The sequence below is a fragment of the Eleutherodactylus coqui genome, chromosome 12 (assembly GCF_035609145.1).
Source record: "Eleutherodactylus coqui strain aEleCoq1 chromosome 12, aEleCoq1.hap1, whole genome shotgun sequence".
Lineage (NCBI taxonomy): Eukaryota > Metazoa > Chordata > Amphibia > Anura > Eleutherodactylidae > Eleutherodactylus > Eleutherodactylus coqui.
In genome coordinates, this window is record NC_089848.1 from 66,505,133 (window position 1) to 66,530,330 (window position 25,198).

The 25,198-nt window shown below is 42.3% G+C and overlaps 1 protein-coding gene across 2 annotated transcripts in view; it reads left to right on the forward strand.

Annotated features, from left to right (window-relative positions):
• Window positions 1-25,198, forward strand: part of HDAC9 (histone deacetylase 9) — a 508,513-nt gene that overhangs the window by 385,744 nt on the left and 97,571 nt on the right. For both annotated transcript variants that reach the window (XM_066585479.1, XM_066585478.1), the window contains one exon: window positions 13,076-13,314. In XM_066585479.1, coding sequence (XP_066441576.1) covers window positions 13,076-13,314 — 239 coding nt within the window. The remainder of the gene's footprint in view (window positions 1-13,075; window positions 13,315-25,198) is intronic.

Consider the following 25,198-nt stretch of genomic DNA (forward strand, 5'->3'; position numbering starts at 1 on the left):
TCAACGAGCATGAATCTGGGTTATAGAATGTAATATTTAAAGAGACATTGTACTTGGACATGGAAACCAGCTTTTCTAAAGCACCTCGTTGGGTTCTGTAGCACTGAAGAGAAGTTGTGCATTATATTTGACTATACGACCTCGTTAACTATGGAGTGTACTTGACACTTTCCACAAAGTGCTGTTGTTATTATGTACTGTGCATAAAATATTATTGTTTCTCATTGTGGATAGAGCATTAATAATCCTAGGACATGGATAGACATAGCTAGCCAAAGGGGATTCTACGGTAACAGTTTAACTGCTTATTTGATGTTACTAACAATTTAAATTCCTAAATATTGTGCATTGGTTGGACTTCTGTCTGTTGCATCGTATCTGAGTCTGTGTCACGATACCATCACCCGTCGTGATACCATCACCCGTCGTGATACCATCACCCGCAACCAGTATACAAAGAAAATCTCACTCCATTAGTTTTAGAACTCGCTGCAACCAGTTATATTTCTTGTCACATTATAGTGCAAATTAAATCCTCAGCCATCTGGCCTCTACCAAACATATAGCATCCCTCAATATCAGGCTCCAGGACTTCTTCCCAGCACCCACGGACTTGCCAGTGCCTGTCTTCCCCCAGATGGGGAGCATTATCTGACTGGCTCATACCTTAGGGTCCATTTACACGGGATGAATGTCAGGCAAACGACATTGTGTCTGACTGTGTGTCCTCGCTCCCATGTGACTGCTCGGAGCTGGTAGTGCTGGCTCAATCACAGAGCGGCCAGCAGGGGGGGGGGGGGGGGGGCGGGGACGCTGCAGGAGACTTCTCTCCTCTCGTTCCCCCGCCCCTCTCTATTGACATAACATAGCGGCAATTAATTACTGAACGGCTGCTATTTACATTGAATGCTCATCGTCCATCATTTATGCTGCATAAATGATGGATGATGAGCAGATCGCTGATCGTTCAGTGTAAATAGCGGCCGTTCAGTACTGAATGGCCGCTATGTTATGTCAATGGAGAGGGGCGGGGGAGCGAGAGGAGAGAAATCTCCTGCAGCCTCCCCGATGTGAGCCAGCGATACTAGCTCACGTGCAGGTGCATGAGAGCGAGTATGTGCGGGGACGAGCGTCAGGCATCGTTTGCCCAACATTCATCCTGTTTAAAAGGGCCTTAAGTCAACTGAACTCTGCCTGCCAGAGGTGCCATAAAGTTAGACAAAAGTGTCTATAGATGCATATAGATCTCATATCTATCTACCTCATATTTATCTATCTATCTATCTATCTATCTAATATCTATCTATCTATCTATCTAATATCTATCTATCTATCTATCTATCTATCTATCTAATATCTATTCATCTATCTATCTATCTATCCCATATCTATCTATCTATCTATCTATCTATCTCATATCTATCCATCTATCTATCTATCTCATATCTATCTATCTCATATCTATCTATCTCATATTCATCTATCTATCTATCTATCTATCTATCTATCTCATATCTATCTATCTATCTATCTATCTATCTCATATCTATCTATCTATATCATCTATCTATCTATCTATCCACTTCATATCTATCTATCTCCTATCTATCTATCTATCTATCTATCTATCTATCTATCTATCTATCTCATATCTATCTATTTATCTATCTAGCTATCTATCTCATATCTATCTATCTATCTCCTATCTATCTATCTATCTATCTATCTCCTATCTATCTATCTATCTATCTATCTATCTCATATCTATCTATCTATCTATCTCATATCTATCTATCTATCTCATATCTATCTATCTATCTATCCCATATCTATCTATCTATCTATCTCATATCTATCCATCTATCTATCTATCTCATATCTATCTCTCATATCTATCTATCTCATATTCATCTATCTATCTATCTATCTATCTATCTATCTATCTATCTATCTATCTATCTATCTATCTCATATCTATCTATCTATCTATCTATCTATCTATCTATCTATCTATCTATCTATCTATCTCATATCTATCTATATCATCTATCTATCTATCTCATATCTATCTATTTATCTATCTAGCTATCTATCTCATATCTATCTATCTATCTCCTAACTATCTATCTATCTCCTATCTATCTATCTATCTATCTATCTATCTATCTATCTATCTATCTCCTATCTATCTATCTATCTATCTATCTATCTATCTATCTATCTATCTATCTCATATCTATCTATCTATCTATCTATCTCATATCTATCTATCTATCTCATATCTATCTATCTATCTATCTATCTATCTATCTATCTCATATCTATCTATTTATCTATCTAGCTATCTATCTCATATCTATCTATCTATCTCCTAACTATCTATCTATCTCCTATCTATCTATCTATCTATCTATCTATCTCCTATCTATCTATCTATCTATCTATCTATCTCATATCTATCTATCTATCTATCTATCTATCTATCTATCTATCTATCTATCTATCTATCTATCTCATATCTATTTATCTATCTATCCAAAATTTTTCTATCTATCTCCTATCCATCCAACCACCCATCCATCTCTTATGCCTGTGTAATATCTATCCATCTAGAGAATGAGAGAGGGGAATAATATAATTACACATTTAAGGATAGTTTATTTGCAATTAAATACATGGGATTCCTATCTGAACCTGAAAAGCATCATTCAGTTTGGAGACATTCCTCCTGTTTTATTCCTTCCAATAGTTAAGCTTGCCAGAAAATATTACATTCATCTTTAAATTTGTCTCCACAATAGGGAACGCTGGGAACCCCCTCTGTACATTACATTCCAGAGACCAAAATATAGACCTTATATAAATAAGAGCAAACGAGATGTAAAGTGCAATTCTCTTTGAATGGAATGGAGATATTATATATCACATCTGTCATCTTAAAAACGCATGAATTTATAAAGTACACTGCTTAAGAAACGGATACCTCCTTACCAGAAACTGAGTGCTGCTAGCCCTGCGCGCTACTGACGTGTGTGGAGTACACTTTCACATAATGTCTTGTGTGTCAAACACGGAATTATGAAGAAATCTTATAGTATTACAGTGTATATGCCAATGCTAATAACTGTGCATTAATATTACATTACATTGGTATTAATAACATGCTTTTCGGAGGGTGGTCCAAGAGCGGTATTACAAGTGGACAGGCTGTGAAGGCAGAATCTAGGAACCTGTAATTAAATAAATCCTGAGTGCTTTAAAGGGGAATTTGGAGAGTCATTTTTTATATTCTGCATAAATAGAAGTGATCTTTGTATTTATAGTTGTAAAGTTTTACTCTTTTTGCATTTGAAGTATCTCTCTCTTTAGTTTTCTAATATTCTCTTCATACTTTAACTAATGGTATACGTGTGATCTTGTGATATAAGATTAACCCTTTCCAATCCAATTTGTATCCTGGTTTTCCTAGGGTGTTTACTCTTTTTCTGCCGTTACACAACGGCGCTATCTGCTGGCTAAACCCAGTACTGCATGAGGTGACACGTTGGATAGGCTCCAACAGCAGAGAGGCTGGCAATATACAGTAAGAGAACCCCGACGGACGTCTTCCAACATTGGAGCTGTACAGCCTTAAATCATAATGTCTTCAGAGGTCAGACAGTGGATTGGAAAGGGTTAATTGGGCGGGGGGGTAATTATATAGAATATGATAAGGAAATATAAATAAACACATTTTCTACAATTATTATATTTTTTCACATTGTCCTATTTTATTTAAAAGGGCATGTGTAAAGACAAATGCACTCATTATGCCCTAGGGTCTAGGTTCTTAATAGGATGCTGCCAAAACCATAGGCAGCATGAACCCGGGACAGATATGCGCATTTGGTCCATGTATGTTAATTGCAGATGGGCTGCGGGTCAGATGGCCTCCATTGACTTCAATGCAGAGCATGTTGAAATTTTTCCTCCACTCGCGGAATATGTAGTTTGTTTCCGCTAGTTTGAAGGAAAAGACGAAAGTTCATACCTTTCAAAACCTGCGATTTGCTGCGAATCCTCCTGCAGACGCCGACCACACATTCTGCAGTAGGAATTCGGTCGCGTGAAGCCAGCCTTATTCTGTAACTCTGCTGCAAAGTTTGACCTTGAGCTCAGCTCTCAAATTGAAGAGGTAGGCTGCACTAGGCTCTCCCGACTGCAGTATCAAGAGTGACAGGTCTTCTCCCTGCTTGGGTATAGGGAGAAGGCTGTCAGTCGTCATGACGCGGCCCTCCTGTTTGACTCAGGCTTTTATCCAGCTGAGCTGTGAGTCAGACTTCTAAGTATTTTTTTTCTGAAATGCAGCATGGGCTAACTGGGCATTCCTGTCCTGGGTTCAAGGTGCCCATGGTTTGGGCAGCATGAAACTGGTAATAGGTTCACTTTAATCTGGGATACGTATATACTAGGTGGTACTTGTAATATAGATGTGTTCATCCTTGTTTTCTCTTGGCTTGACAGATGAGTACCAAGATGAGTAGCGCAAGCCAGCTTTGAGGAAAAAAAGCATGATTACACAATACTCTGTTGATATATATGTATATATATCATATCATATTTGTCTATTTGTGGCCACCCAGTGGTTTTGATGTGGACTGCTGCGGGTTTTACGAAATTGGAGTCCTTAATAAATTCACAGGAAGGCAAAGTTGGGCATATCTGTACCCTGGTGCCATGCATTTATTGTGCAGCATAGTGCATAATCATAGCCCTGGGGTTACTATGATGTAATTTATTTTCGTTACAGGGAATGTGGATTGGAATCATTTCCCTTGGACATATTGATATCATTGTTGGTAGTCCTGAGTAAGGGATCCCTCTCTATGATCCAGAACTTTTACTTCTTTGGCACACCTGGCCCATCCATGTATTACATGGGCAGTCATTCATTTGAATTGCAGTCATATAATAATAGAATGTCTGGCCAGCTGTAACCACCACCATTGATAACAGTTGATTGTGTTGGATGGGTATTAACCCTTTGCAATCCAATTTTGGATTCAAGGTTTCCTAGGGGGGTTTCTCTTTCTGCCATTATACAATGGCACCATCTGCTGGCTAGAGCCAGTACTGCGGTATTGGACATGCTGGAAAGGCCCCCGACAACAGAGCGTCTAGTAATATGCAGTAAGAATACCCTGCCGGATGTCTTCCGGCATCGGAGCTGTACAGCCTTCTATCTCAATGTCTTTAGACGTCAGAAAGGGGATTGGGAAGAGTTAACAGGAGCCAGACCCATAACGATCAGATGATCACTATGACTATTATCTTTTAAGAAGGGATTATACATAACATTGCCACTATGTGCCGTTTTTGGATTCATCCTCTAGATATGATAGTAGTTGGTACTGAGCTGTCCATGTTGAAGTAAAGCTGTCATGTTGGATGAGTACTACACTATAAAACACCATCTACCTATCACCTCTCTTTTACTATTTAATTTGCGCTTTGAGGAAGTAGTAAGCAGTTGGCGTACCTCGCCTGAAGTAACACTGCGGTGTCACATCCCCTTTCCTTTCCTGAGGTTAGCTGAAAACTAAGTGAATGTCTCAATCACATATATTTTTATCAATTTGCAAAAAAAATACTAAACGTTACAACTTTGCAGAACAGAAAACAGGAGGGAGAGAAAACGCCTTTGTTATTTAAGGTAACGGAGCCTGATTAAGGACCTACATTCCTCTTGAGCTCTCGGTTTTGATCCGACATGTTCATGCCATATTGTACTTAGTGTTATTTTTAGTGCTTACTTTATAACTAGAGATGAGCGAGTATACTCGCTAAGGCACATTACTCGAGCGAGTAGTGCCTTAGCCGAGTATCTCCCCGCTCATCTCTAAAGATTCGGGGGCCGGCGGGGGGAGGGGAGCGGCGGTGGAGAGCAGGGAGGAATGGAGTGGAGATCTCTCCCTCCCCCCCCCCCCCCCCGCTCCCCGACGCAACTCACCTGTCACCTGCGCCGGCCCCCGAATCTTTAGAGACGAGCGGGGAGATACTCGGCTAAGGCACTACTCGCTCGAGTAATGTGCCTTAGCGAGTATACTCGCTCATCTCTATTTATAGCCCCTCGCATAATCTCTCTAAAGACCTTCTACTAAGCAGTTACTTATGGCAACTTTGTCATCAAATATTGCAATTATCGCTATTCCCATTATAGATGTTACCATATTTATGTAATTCAGCTTTTTGCAGATTATTGTTAGCGGGTTTCCACATGAGGAGTCGTATTTTATGTGTATAACCCCAAAACTTGCAACTCTAAATATGCAATGGATATGTAAGGTACAATACATACATTTGCCAAAAGTAGTTAATGGTACAAAGGTGATAGATTTAATGTCGGGTAACTTTTTGCTAAAGTTACAATTTCAACTAGTCCAAAGCCAAAAAGATTATTCAAAGGTGAAGCTTCTGCTCAAATGACCACATAAGAGGGAAAAAAATCTACTATAGCAGGGTATGATGCCAGTTGATAATATGACCAGTGATAATGATGTAGCTTCCGCTGCTGATTTCATTGCATATTCGCCATGTGTTTGAATCCTTGTATTTCAAAGGCTATAATACACAGCATTAATAGGCCTGCAGTGTATTTAGTATTCAGTGCGGAAAATTTCTGTTACATTTGAAGGTGATTTTCCAGAGCGAAATCTGCAGCATTTAATTCGTGTATGTTGGCTGCGGCAACCTGCTGGTAATCTTCGTGTAGATCTATGATACATCAATGGCACATCCAGGGCAGAAATCCGAGTGTCAGCCTTAGAATTTTGTCGCAGATCCTTTTGTAAAAAAGATACAGCACACTTGCCATAGACAAATCCGTAATGCGTGAACATACACTTAGTGTCGCTAGATGCTTACCCACACAATCCAGCAAAAAGAATTAGGCCCAAGGCTTTCACTTAAAGGTATCTCCCATACATTGCACACAGGAAGTGGAGGAGATGCTGCTTCCTTATCACTGTCCTTATATACAGAGAAGCAGCAACAGCATAGGGGACATTATACAACAGTACTGAGCATCATATATTTGATTCCAGTAGCTGTCAGATAGTAAAACACTTATTGTTAACTGCAGCAGCATCTCTGTGTGTCTGCTTATTTTTCACTCTTCTCCTCCTACTCTGTTCTCCATTGGCTTCTATGAGCAGAATGCAATCTAATCTGTCAGGTATCTCTCATAGTAGCTAGTATCCATCCACTAGCTCAAGAGAAAACTGAGAATTAGATATACAGCCTGCAGAGGGGAAAACAGGTGAAAAATTCCATATGCAGACCAGATAGGCAGAAATATTCCTCCTCCTTATGTATGCACACCTCGACTTAGAAAAGTCACCTAAAAGTTTAGGTATGCTTTAAGGGACTTATTATTTGTATAGCGCCAACTTATTCTGCAGCGCTTTCAGGTTATTTATTCATTAGTGCCGTTTGGTTCCACCATATAATGCATCTGTTCCGGCAGCGATTCCTTTTTTCCGCGCTCGTATCGGAGCAGAAAAACTGAATACCAAATGGATTCCAGAACGCAGATGTGAATGTGGCCTTAGGGTTTTCGACAATTGTATCCAGTCTAAACAGGACTGTATTTAGCCACAATGTGAGTTTGCTACAATGTATCAGTGAAACTAAATGGTACGGCTGCTTAGCTTCCAGAAAACGAGACCTAATTTATGTAAGCGGTGATCACAATGCGAAGGTCTGATTAATATTACCGTGCGACGACTGCATAGAAATAACGCCAGCTTCAGTGACAAGTGCGCAATTCTTCACAAAAACGCTGCATTACTGGAGATAATGTCATCGGATTGATTCCATTTGACATATCAGGCCGTGTTTACATGACAAAAGGTTATTTTAAGCAAGACCACTCTCTACATCCTATTTATTGTTTGAGACGCCGGAAAGCGACAAAGGTTAAACGTTTGGCTACTCTCACATATAGACAGATGGTTCTCCTCCGGCTAATTCAAAGGTTGCCATGTTAATTATTGTAATTAAGCTGTGTATGAAAAGCTGTGCCCCTTTTTTTTAGGGGGGGGGGGATTTAGTGATGTGGCACAGAGTACAAACACAAAGGAGACATGCGATGGGCGAACGCTATCGAGCTGCTATTATTGCTTCTCGCAGGGCATATTATCCTGTCATAGGAGATGTAAGAAAATCTATCTCTCACTTCAAGATGATAAGGCTTTGTCACTTGCAACACAATTACTGTTAAAAATAGAAAGACGCATTCAATCGGATTGTGACTTGCGGGGAGGAAGCCATTGTCCAGCTTGGTGTGACTCATCCGCAGGCCGCCGGCAGCCCGCACATAGCTGTCAGTTTACTGATTGCCATCATTCCCTCACTCCCTGCCTTTGATGAAATATTCATGCCTTTGCTGTGCTCTCAGCAAGTACTATTGATTTCTTGTGTAAACGTAGCTATATTTAGTCTAGACAAATGGAATGTGGATTGCTGCTGAATGAATTGGATCGAGGGCCGAGCTCTCGCCTGCTTTTAGCTTCCAATTCAAGGCTATTATTTATAATCAAGAGTAGTTTTTGTGAGCTTAAGAGTGATTTTTCACCATTTAATGATTAGTCTGGAAAACCAAACCAAACAGTTTAGAAGGAATTATTTCAGCAGAGTAAAAAGTTGACCGATTTGTCTTCTACTTTTTAAAGGACGGGACAATAAAACTTTCTGTTTGGTTGGGATTTGGGCTTTACTAAAGTAGAGTAACTTTTTTTATGGGTCAGAAAGGGTATCGTTCCTCCGGTTTTACACAGACTCACAAATCTCATGCAAATATGAACCCCATTCTTTCGAATGGAGTCAGAAGAATAAGCAATGTTTTCATTGCATGGCCTATCTTTTCGCGTTCTTCGAAAAGCATTGTTTTCAATGGAATGGGTAGATGTACAACCAGACTATAAGGACAGTTGACTGTATTTACGATCATTTGTCCACGTAAGAGATTCTTAGCCAATGTAAATGAAAATAAATGAGCGTCGATCAACATGAATGTTGATCGATGCTCTTTATATCAAGCCAAGAATTCGGCAGGTGCAAAAAGACACTCAGTGGACCATGGTTGAAATTTTCATTCACTGGTCAGAAGAAAAAGCTGTTTCTTCCATGAATGATCTTACTTCAAAAAATTTCCCATAAAGTCTTTCCATTCTTCACTCGGTGTTTTTGAACATGTATGTGTATGGCCAGTTTGAATGAATGTAATAGCCAATATGGACTAAAAAGGAAATGACTGCATCTGTGAAAGGATTGTTCACCAGATGATCGCTCAATCAATGATCAATCTACTTCTATTTAATGTGTCAGTGAGGGCATGCATACAAGGCGACTGAGCAAAGTACACCCTCAACAGACCACCAATAGAAAGGATCATCGTAAGCAGCGCTAACTGTTTCATTGTCCATCATCCAGAGACAGATGGCACCATCGTTACACCCCTGTGTCTGTCGGAACCATTTCCAGATGCTTGGCTGAAGGAGATTTGGTCTCATAGTGCCCATAACGAGTACTGCCTTTGACACCCATCCTTGTCTCCATTTGCATTGGTGTTGTGAACAACTAAACTGAACTGTTACAGTGTGGACCGGGTGGTCTTCAGTGATGAATCCAGGTTTAGTTTGAGCACTGATGGCAGCCATGATCTAGAGGTGAGCACCTCAATCCTGCCTTTGCTGTGGAGCAGCACACTGCTCCCTGCTGGTGTGATGGTCTGGGGTGCCATCGCATACATCAGTCGGTCACCCCTAGTAGTGGTACGAGGGACAATGACAGCTCAGTGATATGTTCAGGACATCCTGCAGCCACATGTGTTCCACTCATGGCAGGACTTCCAAGAGGCATTTTTCAGCAGGATAATGCTCAGCGGCACACACAAGGGGTCACAGGAATGTCTCCACCACATTGGCACACTTCTGTGGCATGTCTAGTCTCCAGATTGCCAGAACATGTATGGGACCATCTGGAATGCCAACTTCAAAAGTCTGGGAGTTTGCACGATCTAGAAGCTCAGTTACAGCAATTGTAGACCGATATTCCGCTGAATACCATACAGAATTGTATGCCTCCATGCCTGTCCGTATGACATCTTGTATCCAAGCTAGAGGTGGTACAACAGGGTACTAGAACCTCTATGCCTGTCCGTATGACATCTTGTATCCAAGCTAGAGGCGGTACAACAGGGTACTAGAACCTCTATGCCTGTCCGTATGACATCTTGTATCCAAGCTAGAGGCGGTACAACAGGGTACTAGAGCCTCCATGCCTGCATGTATCACATCTTGTATCCAAGCCAGAGGCGGTATAATAGGGTACTAGAGCCTCCATGCCCACCTGTATCACATCTTGTATCCAAGCTAGAGGCAGTATAATAGGGTACTAGAACCTCCATTTACAGTTCCTGGAGCATAATGCTTTTTCTGAATGGACTATCACTTCACACTGACAACATAGCCATCATTTTCCTGTTATGTTTAGGTTTTACACTAAAGGGTTATTCGTATCTTAGATATTTATGTCATATACTCTAGGTACCCCATAAATGTTGGTGGATGTAGATACCACTTCTGGTGCCCACACCTATCTTCAGGATGGAGGTGTCTCAACACCATTCCACCTGGTGGGAGGGCCACTGGGTGCTGCATCGAGGCGGAGTATGAATGGAGATGCCTATTAACACTACATAATAGTAAAACTGTGCCACAGAGGCTTGAGGGTCCTTTTACGTATAATGATGTGGGTGTTTGAGGATCACTGATCACAATGATTAGCGCTCACATACATGGCTCCCTGCCGGAGCGCATGAGTTGGGAAAAAAATGTGAGAAGAGAAGTGCTGCCCGATCTTCCCTGCGTGTAGCATTCACTACATGTGGGGAACATTGGACATATCCTATCTTTTCTTGGTCATAGTATTCACAGCTGAGAAATTCCAATAGTGAAAATGAAACCACTGAACTATTGAAATCAGTGGTTTCGTTTTGCCCCGTTACAAGGCCATGATTACCACGGCTTTATAAGCGGAGAAAAACATGCTCATGTGTTTTTGCCCTCAAACCCTTTGGAGGATGAAGAATCATTCATATGATTGCCCCATTCACTTCCATCGCTGTCTGCAGCACAGCCCTCATTCACACAGGTAGATGTGCTGTCAAGAACAATGGATATTTTTGGATGCAATTAGCGGACAACCAAACGTTTGCTCATTTGTCGGGTACTCGCTGCCTTGTTTATACAGGGAAATGATTAGGCGAATGAGCATTCTAATACATGTTCAACAGGTTACGAATAAGGCGCTCTGCTTCCTTTAGGATACGGGGCGGAATAAGGAGACATGGAAACAAAAATTAACATTTTGCTTGAGGATAAAGAGGATGAAACAATCACATCATCGAAACAAACAAATAGTACGACTAATTATAACTGTCGACTAACTGCCCCCTACTGGTAATTCTGTCTAAATCAGTGTTGCTCAACTATAGTCCCCAGGGCCCCCCAACAGGTCATGTTTTAAATACTGATCATTCAGTTGTTCTCATTCACTGGTACAATGAATGCAAACAACTGACCAATTTGTGACTATTTATCTGCCTGTATAAACAGGCTTGATGGCTGAGCGAACAAATTCTGTCATTATTCACTCGTGCAAACGATAAATTGTTCCGGGTAGAAGCAACTTAGTCACAAACTACACAGTTCATTTATTATGCTAGCCACAGTTCCCCTAATTTAGCTCAGTTCAGAGTAATCAGGTCATTGTGAGCCTGATTGCCCCTGTTAGTTTGCATACACTAGCTAGTCAGAGACCGGTCTCTTACTTGTCTGACAGATGTGTCCTAATTTATGTATAGCTCAAGTGAGCTTCATAGTGGTGATTACTACCCTGCTGGACAGTCCCCTGGAGTCCCCATCTGTGGCAGGCAAATGGCTCCTATGGTTGGGTGATCAGCAGCTTGTTGAACCAGAGGTCCTTGGCAGTAGCTGTTCTCGGCTCAAGCTGTCCTTAGCAACAGCTCCTTTGCTTTGCAAGCAGCATAGCAGAACCGTCTCCTCTAAACTCTCCACCAGCAACAACCATAACTGATCTCCTCAATCTCCTTATATAGTTCATCAGAGCCTTCTTCTGGAGGTTTCCAGCACATTCCTATTGAGCTATCTCAGTTAAGTCTCATGTCCACAGGCACGCACGGATTCCGTGCTCGCAGCCGGCGACCCTGCATACCTGTTCTGGTCTTCTTTCTTCTGTACTGCGGATGTGTGCGGAAGCGCTGGCCGGCGCACATGCACACTACAGATTTTTTTAAAATCTTCTGCTGTTCCCGCTGAATCCACGGCCCATTCACAATGTCAATTGTGGACGGGTCGCGGATCGAACAGCTTCCATTGACTTCAATGGAAGCTGTCCGTGCGGGAACCACAGGAAAATGGGGCACGCTGCAATTTTTCATCCGTGAGCGAAAACCACAACTGGTTTCCGCTTGTGTGCATGAAAAATCATTTTTCCATAGCAGCTATGGAGGGTTATCGCTAAGCAATGGCACGGTCAATACAAACAAAGAAAAAAAATGCACTGCGTATGATTTCCATTAACCATTATTTGGCCAACTTTAATATTGCTGTCTGTCCAATAGAGCTAGCTTTACACTAATTGTAGCAGGGGCAGCCTGCCGCCTCGCTGCAAATGTTTGCTCACGATCATTGGCCTTTGTAAAGCAGTTGCTATGCAGTAGCATTTTAGAATCCATTTGTATGTCGCGATATAACCCTACGATCTAAGTTGAGTTCAGTTGATGAGCGTCGGCTATGGGTGTTGCAGTCATGATGTGAACACTAAAATGCGGCCTTATGTTAGATGTCGCCCTACTACTCAGATACTGTTAAACGTTGCAACTAAATGATAACGAAATTCTTATTTTAGTTTTTCGACTTTTATCTAAATATCTGACAAAATATTTTTTTCATTGCTCAGATATGTAGACAGCAGAAGCTAAATATGATCTCCTGCTTGTATTGTATTTCAGATATCAAGTCCGAGGTTCCTACAGGTTTGGACCCTGTCACACCGCTGGACCTGAGGACAGATCTACGAACAGTGATGCCTATTTTAGATCCGGTGTTGCGAGAGAAGCAGCTGCAGCAGGAGCTCCTGTTAATCCAGCAGCAGCAGCAAATTCAGAAGCAGCTGCTCATCGCTGAATTTCAGAAACAGCATGAAAACCTGACAAGGCAACACCAGGCCCAACTCCAGGAGCACCTCAAGGTATCTGGGTGACTTATGTGCTAAGCCACAAACTCATGTGATACCAGTATTGGGGCTGGTTTTGCACAAAGTGGGGTTGGCACATGCCAAAAAAGAATATGAGTGGTCTAAACTATACCATTCCAAGTAAACCTAAACAAAATCTCGTCTTAAATGGAAGAATTAAAGTGTTGAGGCGGAATTCTACACCACTCTGTGGGCGATGCCTACCTGGTATTTATTTTCTTAAGTCTTACCTCCTTTTAGCTGTGCTCCATTATAGCACAACCATGATCAGTGACTTTAGCTCAGCTGCATGATTTTACCGGAAAGTAAATCGATGGTAGTCTAAAGCACGCCTCCAGCCTCTTCAGTGTCAGGCTGCTCTATTCCTCCTCCATGCTTTACACTACAGCTCTGTGTGCTTTGATTCACTACTGTGTATAAATTGATGGCTGTAGTTCTTCAATGGATTTAGTTCAGTGTTTAGCATTGTTGCCTGGCAGTGTTGGAGTCCTGGGTTCAAAGCTCACCAAGGACAACATCTGCATAGAGTTTGTGTGTTTCTTGTTATTATCTTTTTTCTCCTTCTTCAGAGAGGGAACACGTAGGGTGGCTCAGTGGTTAGCACTGTAGCATTGTAGTGCTGGAGTTTCAGGTTCAAATCTGACTAAATACACTGTCTTCATGGAGTTTTTCAATTCCATGCAGATGTTGTCCTCGGTCACATTTGAACCTCAGTTCTCAGTACAGCTAGGCAACAATGCGAACCACTGAGCTACATCCATTGATAGACCACCACCACTGATCCAGAACAAACTTTTTGACTAAATTCAGCTGAACTGAACTTTTCAAACGTTCGCTCAAGTCCACCAGTTATGGCCAGGTTCAAGCAATATCTTGGCAATATTGGACAGTCCCAATGAAGTTACTGGACCACCAGAGAATGCTGAGCACTTGAGCTCCGCTATCTTAGGTAGTTCCCATTGAAGTGAGTAGCAAAAAAACAAAATATAACAAAATATATATATAAGGACAGCGCCCACAGGATAGAATCCAATAAAAAACTGTGCCTATTGGCCAAATACGCAGGGTATACACTTACCCGGTGTATAGCAGGACCCCAGAGGATAACTTTTTCCTGAAGGAGCGCGGATTTTCTTTCTTTTTTTCTTTATACCTTGCTATTGAAGTGAGTAGGGGATAACTTGTTCAGATGGGAATACCCCTTTCAAGGTATCAAGAGATAACTTTAGCTTTTAAACCAGAAGTCCACAGCCTTTTGTACCTTGTGAGCCATATTCAACTTTAAGTAACGATGAGGAACCACATTCATCTTAAGAATAGAGGAGAGACATTGAAAGTATAGAGAATAAAATGAATCACAAGTTAGCTGATACATATTTGAGCATAATATTTGATACTAACATTGTACCATCTCATGTGGTTGTGTCCTGTGGTTACGATACATCTGCTGTACTCTTAATTTTCAGTGCATATAGTCATAACTCAATAATACTATGCAGGGGTGTAGCTAAAGGCTCAGGGGCCTGGGTGCAAAAGTTCAACTGCCCCCCCCCCCCTCCCCACCTTTACCTGTGCCCATACCCAGAGGCATAACTGAAGCTTCTGGGCCCCAATGCAAAATCTATAACAGGGCCCCCAACTATAATGCTTTATTCATAGTACTGGGCTCACTATATGGAGAAGACTGGCCTTATAGGCTCCCTAAGGCTCCTGGGCCCGGGTGCAACCGCATCCCCTGCATCCCCTATAGTTACGCCACTGATACTATGGCTAGCCACATAATAGGGGTTTGCAGGCCCCTAGTTGGGAAGCAACTGTTTTCACTGGGAAAATAGACACTGATTGAATGGTTGATATAGACAATAGGGGAACTAAAAAACAACTCCAACAAGTGAGCAATTCTCGTTTTCTCATTCACTTGCCCTGTTAGGTCCCATGTTTACATCGGATGACAGTTAACTTTAAAGAACCCTTTAAGGGCGCCTACCCACTGGCGTTGCCGATTTTCATGCGTGAAAAACGCAGCGTTTTTCGCAGCGTTTTTCGTTAATTTCCATTGACAATCATGGGTGCATTAAGAGAAAAATAAGGAGACATATGCAACTGACAGTTTCTATGTAAAAAATTGCAACGAAACGAAAAAAAAACCCCAAATGGACAAGAACACATTCTATGCTAATTGCTCTTCAGAAAAAACGCAAAACGCAATTTAGCATCGCAGGAAAAAAAATCGCCAGTGGGTAGGCACTAGAGATGATCGAACGTACTCATTTCGAGTACTTACGCACCCGAGTACCGCCATTTTCGAGTACTTCAGTACTCGGGTGAAAAGATTCGGGGGGCGCCGGGGGGCGGGGAGAGGCGTGGCGGAGCGGGGGGTAGCAGCGGGGAACAGGGGGGAGCCCTCTCTCTCTCCCTCTCCCCCCCACTGCTACCCCCCGTGCCGCCACGGCGCCCCCCGAATTTTTTCGCCCGAGTACGGAAGTACTCGGAAATCGCGGTATTCGGGCGAAAAAGGGGCGTGGCCGAGCACGTTTGCTCATCTCTAGTAGGCACCCTTAGACACACATATGATCGCTCAAAAGATGGCTTTTAAGCAATCATTTTGCATAATCTACTAATTGGTACTAATGCCTATTAGTACCAATAAGTAGCCTGTGAGCCGACAGGAGCTGAATTTATACAGAGGACCGCCTGCTGTTCTCTGAATAAATTCCTTTTGTTCTGCCACTGGGCTGACAGCTGAGAACAGCCGAGACAATGCAATCAGCTGTTATCAGCGGTCCCTGAGCAGAGCACAGCGTGCAGTCCTGCTTATCAGCTGTTCTGACGAACGACGGCTTTCAAGCCGAACTGACAACCATTGTTCGGCAGAAAGATGGGCATATTTACACGCAACGATTATCGCTCAAAAGGTGGCTTTTGAGCGAATTTTGAGCGATAATCGTTGTATCTAAATAGGTCCTAATCGTTCTTTTGAGTGTTCACTCAGGCGACTATCCCTTTCAGTGTGGTCTGCTGGGGTTCCATTATGGTTACCTTTGTTTTGATGACAAAAATACTGATATATGAAGGACTGTCCTTACCATTGAATCTGACAGAATTGCAGATCGTTGGCTAGGCTTATCTTTAAATGAATCGGGGTTATCCAAGCTGAACAGATCTTTTAATATATATATTTTTAAGCAGCTCTAATATGGACCTTCACTTCAATGTAGACTTAGTCTATTTCCATGTTTCAATATTTCATTTGCCGGAACGTTAGACCTGGAAAATGTCTCTTTAAAGCCACCAAAACTGTACAACCATAAAAAGTCCATAGAGTCAGACGTTGAGTCACAAAGCAAGCGGCACCCGCTACGCAATAACAGACTGGATCATATTCATTCATTTGAACCTTCAGTCCCTTAATTGAATCTTCTCCAAATACCAAAGCCAAGAGATCAGATCCTGCAGCCGGCTAATGCCTTGACCTCCAGAACATCTCATGGCCATGTTTATTCACTCCTTGAAACTGAAAGTAGTCATGTGACAACGGTCAGACGCAAGAAAAGTGAGCTGAAGGATTCAAGTGTAAATCAAAATAATTAAAGTCTCATTGCCAGCCAATATTTATGTTGTTAAGTAATGGCTCTGAGTGGTCAGGGAATAGTCCTAAGCCTTCAAACACCGGTTGTTATGGAGCCTGTTAATGTCATCTGGGAGCCAATGCAAATTGAAGTGGAAGGGAAAACACACCAAGCGTCTGTGCGAGACGACAGCCGGCCAGGAGCTGTGTGGTCTGGGGACGCCGTGCTGTGAAGTCGTGTTTACTCGGACTAGCCTGAGGTGTAGCCTATTATTAGATAGTGTTAGATTCACGTTTGTGTTTAAGGAACAAAATCTGCTCAGATGTCAGTATACACTTTCCTGAGTACAGAATGTCATCAGATTCACTGATTCTCATATGTAGTAGATATGTACAAAGCAGAGGCGTAACTTGAAGCTCCTGGGCCCCAATGCAAAACCTGTAATGGGGCCCCAACTATAACACTTTATTCATAGTACTAGGCTCCCTATATAGAAAAGAGAGGCCTTATGGGCCCCCTAAGGCTCCTGGGCCTGGGTGCAACCGCATCCCCTGCATCCCCTATAGTTACGCCACTGGTACTCAGCAAAACTTATTACTATAGGCAGGTTATTACTAACTTCAGGTTGATGTTGGCCATCGGGTGATAGAGTCTTGAAGTGGGCCCCATTGCGGTGTATCACAACACTCTGCAACAGTATATTCCACTTTTGTTGTTTTATTATACCTCATTTCGGCCCCCTATACACAAGTGTATGTGTATTTGCGCGTGCCTGAGCGTAGTGTTTTTGCAGAATGAACTATCCTTTTTTGTGCGCAAATCGGCATATTTTTCTGTACTTTTTGCCCACAAAAGGCATGTCCATTTGCATGCGGCAAACAAGACGCACCAATTGAAATAACTATTTAGCGCCAGATGTGTTTTTTTCCCAGCAGAATTATGAAGCATATTACGCATCTTCTATGGATATCTTTGGTGCGCAAATGTGCAGAAAAGTAAAACTTGCTGCATTTTTTTGTTCGCGCGGCTGACATATGTGTGCTAAATACAAAAATGTGAATGAACCCATTGAAATTAATGGATTCTATTCTGTGCGCCATGCGTGCGTAAATATGCGCACAAATATACCCGTGTGAAAAAGCCCTTACTATAAGGTTAAAATAATGTGTAGAATTATTATATGGGTTCTTCTTGCTATAGTATACATGTGCATATCTTTGAAATAATGCTTAATATACTTGGAATACTGTGAGATCAAAATACCCTGTGCCCCTAGAAATAAAGGATAATACAATATTTCGCCCTAAATGAATAGTCTACGCTGTGCCTATTGCAGCATGGCAGCAACTATCAGGAAGTGGAAGCAGGGTGGCATTCCTACGTCAGCCAGGTCCATGTTGACCATAACTTGACCGCACCTAAAACACAGGCACTGAAAGGTATGCATTTTTCCATCACACTTGTAGATACGAATTGCGTATTCGGTGAGCAGAAGAAAAATCTCAGCATGCTCTATTTCGCCGAGGATGGCCTCTGTTGATGTCAATGGAGGTGTCTGACCCACAGCCCATACGCAGTTAACATTGTATATGGGCTGCGGGTACCCATGTCATCGCTAAGTGACAGCGCGGGAAATACAAACAATCAAAAAAAAATCAGCTGTGGGCCTACTGCATGAGGAATCTGACCCACTCATGTGAGCCCGGCCTTATGTATATAACAGAAGAGAAGGGAACATAAATTACCGAAAAGTTCCGGACAGACGACAGCCAAGGGAACCTTTGCAATAATAGTAGACCCAGTGGGATTTCTGACAGATGATACCCAAAGGACCTTCTGCAGGAAAGCATCAGTTGGGTAACTGTTATACCGCACCCCTATCAACTCCTACTCCCCACACCTCAGAGAAGAAGGAAGTGGAGCCGACAGGGGAGCAGTATTACAGTTACACACACTGCCGGACCCTGTGTATAATGTAGATAGCAGAAGATAACTGTGAGCCAGGGAGAGGAAGGAGTTAACTACATGTACACTTCTACTGACAACTCCATTCTCCGCAGCTTCCAAGCAGCAATAGAAGGTGCGGAAATTGGGCTCCCTAGATACAGTGGGCCCAGCAACTGCCCATGTTTTCTGGGTGTTGGCGCCGTCCCTCTTAAGAAAAATGATCATTTACCCATAGTTGTCACCTAGCTTTACAAAGACTGAATACCATTGTCAGATAGACAGATGTAGACCCACCTTGCCATACTCCAGTTTGGCTTAGAGATATTTATGCAGGCAGCACTTGGGGAACCCCAGTTTTCACCCTTGACTCCTCTAAGCAGGATATGGTCTTTGCCATGAGGTCCCCCAACTGTTAGTCCCGGTTGTGTGGCTGATTCAGTGCTCAGGGCTAAGGCATGGAACCTGATGGTCTGTACAAGAGGATAGTGAAGGAGGTCAAGGCACAGGTACAGAAACAAGGTCCAGGCAGACAATTGGAGCAGGCAGTAAGCAATAGTGTCGTGCAATAAGCAGAGTTGAGGTCAGGGAGAATAGTTAAGAGTCAGAGCAGGAGTCAAAGCACAGAATACATGAACTGGGGCTGTGACACAATGATAATGTTGACCAATTGCTAAGGCATCCTCCAAGAAAGAAGGATGCCTAGTATAGCAGGGGAAAGCTGGGAATTGGTAGGGGAAGGAATTAAAAGATATGCGCTGGCCCCATGGGCAGCAGTAAGAGAGCAAGCACAGTGCAGAGGGGACAGAGTGAGAGGAGATGTTCGGCAGCTACGGACCGCAGCCCTAGTGGCAGATGAGCCGCGGCGGTAGCACAATGTGGCTGCCAAATAATTCTGCATTGTTACATTTGTTTCCTTCGGTTATCTCTCTTACTCCTTTGCCTGCACATCACAATTTAATGACAATACTAACATTCTTTCCTGTGTCAGACAGGGGTACAGAGGGTCTCCCAAAACTGACTCTAAGCTCCCACCTTCCATCTATACAGAAAGAATGCATGTTCACGTTTAGTTTTAATTCTTATTAAAGTGTGTCACTAATTAGATAGAAGAATGATTGTAGTGCAGGAGTGTGCTGAAGAATTGTTTTTCTAAATAAATTATATAGCAGATTTTGCTTCTAAATAGCAGCCCAGATTGGCCTCGGTCCATGTTGTGGGCTGCTTATAACTGTGTACTAGAGCATTCTGCCCTGTTTCCTTGGCTTACATATTGCGTATGGAAGCCTACATTATAGAATCATAGCAGTAAGAAAGAAAGAAATGTCTACCCTGTTCTATGTGCCCTAGTGGGCATACATATGACCGGGTGTTTTGTAGCGGAGTGCACTCACTAGACACTGGCTTTAATTCGTAGCAGTCCAAACAAAAGGAAAAAGTCCAGCACCAACCAGAATAAAATCCAGTATTCCTTATTGAAATACTAGATTGTCCGGATGTTTGCTACATGAACATAAAATGTGGTGGTTGTGATCTTCTAAATCTGCTCGGTTTGGTGATTATTTAGAGCGTCACTTTGTATTTGGAGCAAATGTCTAATATAAAAAAGCGTACAGTTCTCTTGGTTTGTCTGTCTTTCTCTCTGTTTGTCTTTCTCTCTCTCTCATTGTGTGTCTCTCTGTTTGTCTCTCTCTCTCTGTCTGCCTTTCTCTATCTGTGTCTTTCATTGTCTGTCTCTCTCTCTCTCTGTCTGTTTATCTCACTCTCTCTCTTTCTGTCTCGGTATCACTCCGTCTCTTCGTCTGTCTGTCTGTCTCTTTTGTTCTCTTTCTGTCACTCTCTGTCTGTCTGTCTCTTGCTCTCTCTCTCTGTCTTTCTATTGCTGACTCTGTCTATCGCTCTCTCTCTCTGTCTATTGTTCTCTCTCTGTCTTTTCATCGCTCTTTCTCTGTCTGTATCTCTGTCTCTCTATTGCTATCTTTCTCTATTTGTCTCTCTATCGCTCTCTCTGTCTATTACTCTCTTTGTCTCTCTACGCTCTCCTTCTGTGTTTCTCTGTCTCTCTATTGCTCTATCTCTCTCTGTTTCTCTCTGTCTCTCTACGCTCTCCTTCTGTGTTTCTCTGTCTCTCTATTGCTCTATCTCTCTGTTTCTCTGTCTCTCTATCACTATCTCTGTCTCTCTATTGCTCTCTCACTCTGTCTCTCTATAGTTGTCTCTATCGCTGTCTCTCTCTCTCTGTCTCTCTATCGCTCTTTCTCTCACTGTCTCCCTCTCTATTGCTCTCTCACTGTCTCTCTATTGCTCTCTCTCTCTGTCTCTCTCTCTATCGCTGTCTCTCTCTCTCTCTCCCTATCGCTCTTGGTTGGGCAGTGTATAGTGCAGCCTAACAGTGTATGCTGTGTTGCTTAGCAAGGCTTCACTCATTCTAGCACATCCCTGAAGCACAGCAGCGCCGCCCATAGACCTAACATTGTAACTTTCAACCTGCCTGACAGGTCTCTGAATGTATTAAACTCACATTTGATGATTTTACGGCAGCGGTGAGCGTGTGTGCCATCTAATGACACCAACATCATCCACCAAAGTTACAGCAAAGGGGTCAATGTGTGGTGCAAGAAAAAGCATGTAGACTTATTTATATTAGATTCTCCATAGAATGTGGCAGCAGATCCATGTCCACATGACTCATGTATTTCGAACAGGTAAGCTCTTGGTCATAGCTATGACCAAGAACATACCTGTTCGAAACTCTCAGGTGCCATATGGACGTGGGGCTGCTGACACTTTTTAATAGAGTCTGAAGAGGGGGAAATGGTGATAGATACAGGGTACAAATCATATATTGGCCAGAAATAGTGTTATTCCTCATGTGCACATGGCAGCTTCTTCTGACAACTTATATGAAATGTCAGGTACACTTCAAAGAGAATCTGTCACCATGTTTTTGGAGCCCTCACTGAGAGTAGCACAAGGTTGTGACACTCAAGCTTATTACATTGGTACATCTTCCATATGTATCTGTGCTGTAGTTTGGGAGAAACTTGAATTTTTAATAAAAGCAGCCAGACACAGAGGACTACAGGAAGAAGTCCTCAATATTCATGAGCTGCAGGCTAGCTCCACCCATCCCACACTTCAGTCACTGATTGACTGCTATCTCTTCACACACAGTAATAAGCAGACAGCAGTCAATTGGTGACTGGAGTGTGGAGTGGGTGGAACTACCCTGCAGCTCATTAATATCAAGGACTACTTTTTGTAGTCTTCCATGTCTGACTGTCATTAATTAAATGCAAGTTTTTCCCAAACTACTGCACAGCTCAACACAGCAGAGATATCACTGTAATCAGCGTGACTGTCAGAGAGGTGTACAAAAAGGTGGTGACAGAGTCTCTTTAAGTTTTTCCTACTGTCATAAAGCAATTACACAACATAGGCAATATAGTAGGTAATACACAACAATAATAATAAAGCGATGATCTCACTTCCCTGCATATAATAATTTTTCTAATCATCTATATATTTGGTTGACAAACCATTGGGGACCATGTAACTAGCCTCTAAGGAGGAGGAGAAGAGGAAAACCCTGAATCTTCACTCCACACCGCCATCACTAGATCTTATCTAGGAGGGAGAGAGGAAGAAATAAAGTAAGCAATTAAGTTTCTAATCTTGGCCTCCCGTGGTACCAGCTGAACATAATTTGTCCCATGGGTACCACATCCCAGTAAAACCTACTAAATTATTTAAAGAGACTGCTCTGTATTCTTCTGTCTCTTTTAGCCATTCTTTCGGTAAAGTGGTGGACTGAGTTTTCCCAAGTTTAGGTATTATATCCCTTACTGTTGCCTATAACAGGCTTCTTTGATTTGGAGAATGGGAGGCAATGATGCTAACAATACTACAAATCTCAGATAGCTAACAAAGTTGCTCTTTAGAGATACAAACGAAAAATGAACAACAAGTGCACAACAGACATAATGATTATTGCGCAGTTTCATTCGTTTGAGCGGATTTTGAGTAACAATCATTATGTGTAAATGGGCCTTTACCCTGGAGATAGTGATCTCTTGAGCTGACTTGTCCCCAAGTTGTCACAATACATACAATATTTATGATCAGTGGGTAAATAGATAAGTGGATCTTTTGGATCTCTGCCCAAACAGTTAAGGCCCATTTACACGCAAAGACAGTCTTTCAAATGATTGAAAGGTCGACAGTTATTGTGATTGTTTTGCATAAACTGCTAATGGACACTAATGTCCATTAGCAGTTTATTACCTTGATTTGAGTGTAAACGAGCCTCCAGCAGCTGTTTGCAAATTCCAGCATGTGGTCTTTGCATGGGCTACTGAGGGCTGTCAGCTGAATACAATGTAATGAACTGATCCCATGGAGTACACAGCATGTGGTCCCTGCTATCTCTTTCCGACTGAACAATTGATTTTAAGCTGACCTAAAAATCATAGTTTAGCCGAAGCGTGAAATATGGAAGGGTTTACACGCAACGATTATCGATTAAAAGCCATCATTTGAACACATTTTGAGCGATAATCGTTGCGTGTAAATGGGGCTTTACACTACTCTCCTTTGTATCTGTAAAGTTTGATAAGACATAGTTTGTTTGCTTTTAAAGCATATTTAAACTTTCAGGAGACTTTTCAGAAAGAGCTTTCATTTATGTGCACATAAGAAGTAGCACTGCATTTTCCAGCAGTTTTCCCCTCTGCAGGCTTGGTTTCTAATCCCCAGTTTTCCATGAGCCAGTGGGTGAAATTACATATTTAAATCCTCCATAAAAATATAAATAATTGAAAAAACAAACAAAGAATTGATATTGCTACGTCTGCAAAAGTACAAACTACAGTATTAAAGCATGACATTACCTTATTAATGAAACAACATAAAATGAACAATGTTGAAAGTACGTTTTGGGGGCACTTTGCTTCCTTCCCCAAAAATGGAATAAAAAAATAATCCAAATTGCATTGCTACATCTTGCCCTGTAAAAAATAAGCCCCAACACGGATTAATTGATACAAAAAAAAAGTCATAGAACTCACCTTATGGTGACGCAAAGCGCATTTAGTTTTTTACTTTGTAGTATACCGTCCCATATTAGATATTGACGCAATCATACTGGCCTGTAAAATAAAGATAACGTCCTTTTTACTGTGTGATAAAAGCCGGGAAAATGAAACCCGAAAAAACAAAGGCAGAATTGTGGGCTTTTTTGATTAAACCCTACAAAACAGTATTTAAAAGTTTTGCAATACATTGTATGGTATATTAAATGATGCCATTACAAAATCCAACTTGTCCTGCAAAAAAACAAGCCCTCATCCGGCCATGTGGATGGAAAAACAAGAACATTATGGTGTCGAAAAGGTAAGGGTGAAATAATAATAATAAACTGTATTTGTATAGCGCCAACATATTCCGCAGCACTTACATAGACGGGGGATACAGAAAGACAAAAGTACAAACATTACAGAACCACGGTTACATAGTAATCAGTTGATGGAAACAATAGGGGTGAGAGTCCTGCCCCAACAAGCTTACATACTACAAGTAGTGGGGTGATACAGAAGGTAAAGGGGCTGGAGATGTGCACTGTATGGCGAGGTGGAGAGTGAGGGATTCTATAGACAATAGTCAGACATTTAGCCGTGTGACGGCAGAATCGTTATGACTGCAGGAACGGTTTATGATGGCTAGCAGGGATTGCAGTCAATAGGTCAGGGAGCATGTTATCAGGCGGAGTACAGAGGGCTTTGTTTAGGGAATGCGGTATGCCTCCCTGAAGAGGTACGTTTTTAGAGAACACCTGAGTCCTGGATTGCTTGGGTAGCCTTTGGTAGTGCGTTCCAGAAGACCGGTGCTGCTCTGGAGAAGTCTTGGAGGCGAGAATGAGAAGTTCGAATTAAAGGGGCGCTCAGTGTGGTTTCGTTAGCAGAGCGGAGAGCCCGGGCTGGGTAATGGATTGAGAGGAGGGAGGCGATATAGGGGGGCGCTGCGCTGTGGAGGACTTTGTGGATGAAGGTTGTAAGTTTAAATTGTATTCTGTATTTGGCAGGCAGCCAGTGCAGTGACCGGCACAGGGCAGAGGCGTCCGAGTAGCGGCTGGACAGGAAGATGAGCCTGGCTGCCGCATTCAGGATGGATTGGAGAGGGTAGAGTCTGGTGTAGGGGAGGCCGATCAGCAACGAGTTGCAATAATCGAGCCAAGAGTGGATGAGGGCAACAGTGAGCGTTTTTAGCGTGTCCACAATGAGAAAAGAGCGGATTCTTGCGACGTTCTTGAGGTGCAGCTGACATGTTCGGGCGAAAACGAAAGGAAAAAAAGGGTAACGGAGCCTAAG